Raw genomic sequence first — 1,445 nt, forward strand, 5'->3', positions numbered from 1 at the left:
AGAAACACCATTTCAATACTATGTTTAATGCATTGGTCTGAGCATTTCATGAAAACAGCAGTACGCACGTGGTAAGGATTATCAGGATTGAAGGGTTCTGAGTCGTCTTGAACACTGGGTCTGGTTTCATTCAGTCTTCCAGGGCCCGGGTTGCCCCGTGGTCCACTGGGTGGTCTTCTTGTAGTAGTTGGAACAGTTTTTCTCACCACATCTCTTCTTTCTCTCTGGATTTCTGCAAAAATTGCTGTAAATTAATTCCTTTATTTGAATAATTAAGTTAGATGTGTTTATTAGAGTGAAGAACATAAAAATATTTCAAAACATATACATTATGAGGTACTTTACAATTGTACTGATGATTTTTGTAATAATAAAGCATATTTTAGAGTCTTGGGTTTATAGTGAAACATACAGAGAACCCGAATTTGGTTTTATAATACTAATTGAGGCAGACATTGTAAGATGGCTGACAAACATCCATTCTCAACCCCCTTTTTCTTTGCCTACTTTCACTATGGAGGCTGAGAAAGTAAAATACCGCTCATTTCCCCAGCCTTCTTTGCAATTAGGAGTTGCCAGGTGAGACATTTCTGACTGGTGAGACATCAGCAGAATATGCCAGTGCAGTTTCTGGGGAAGCTATTGCTTTCTTGGTAAGAGGGGGTAGATATGGCTTCCTCTGTCTTGTTTGCCTTTCTTTAGTGTAAATGTGAAATCTGGAGTTAGGAGAGCCAACTTATGACCATGAAGTGACAGGCACAAGGATGATAAGCCAGTTAGAAAGAGATTTTATTGGTATCATTGAATAACTGACAATGCCAGAAACCTCTCCCCAGACTTCTGGCTTTATGAAAAAAAAAACCCCAGAAAAACAGTATTTGTTGAAACCACTGATCAGGTATCCTGTTATTTGCAGTCCTGTGTATTCCTGGTGGATTGACTATATAGGTATAAAGCTTTACAGTTTGCAAGGGACATATTGTCTTGGTAGATCCTTTTAAAAAACCCTGTGGGATAGAAAAAGCAGATGCTTTTACACATAAGGGCATCAAAGTTCAGAAAAACCAAGTGACTTGGCCAAGATGACAGAATGTATGGCAGAATAGGAGCTGAATGTGAACTCTCTGGCTTCCAACCCAGTGTCCTAGTTTGCCATATTGCCTCACGGGTCCTGCAGCATGGTAATGGCTGCAAGTAACAAAGGTGGAAATTACCACTCAATGTGGACTTTGGTGTCTCTCTGAGTCTCCTTTTTTTCATCTGTAAAATGGGGATAATAGTATCTAATTCATAGGGTAGTGATAGGGTTAATAAGAATCTATGTCTAAAGATTTTAGCACAGTGTTTGGCATATGATAAGTACTTAAACATTAGGTGATAATGCTTCGTTATTTATGAGAACTTAGTGTGCTTTAATGTCACAGATAGCTTCTACAGATAGCATG

At 38.8% G+C, this 1,445-nt stretch overlaps 1 protein-coding gene across 1 annotated transcript in view; it reads right to left on the minus strand.

The window, feature by feature from the left end:
• The window catches only part of LECT1 (leukocyte cell derived chemotaxin 1), a 26,787-nt gene that overhangs the window by 4,136 nt on the left and 21,206 nt on the right, over nucleotides 1-1,445 (minus strand). The window contains exon 5 of the mRNA XM_008583976.1: nucleotides 69-232. Within this exon, the coding sequence (XP_008582198.1) occupies nucleotides 69-232 (164 nt within the window). The remainder of the gene's footprint in view (nucleotides 1-68; nucleotides 233-1,445) is intronic.

This window comes from Galeopterus variegatus, unplaced genomic scaffold (genome assembly GCF_000696425.1).
Source record: "Galeopterus variegatus unplaced genomic scaffold, G_variegatus-3.0.2 Scaffold3108, whole genome shotgun sequence".
Taxonomy (NCBI): domain Eukaryota; kingdom Metazoa; phylum Chordata; class Mammalia; order Dermoptera; family Cynocephalidae; genus Galeopterus; species Galeopterus variegatus.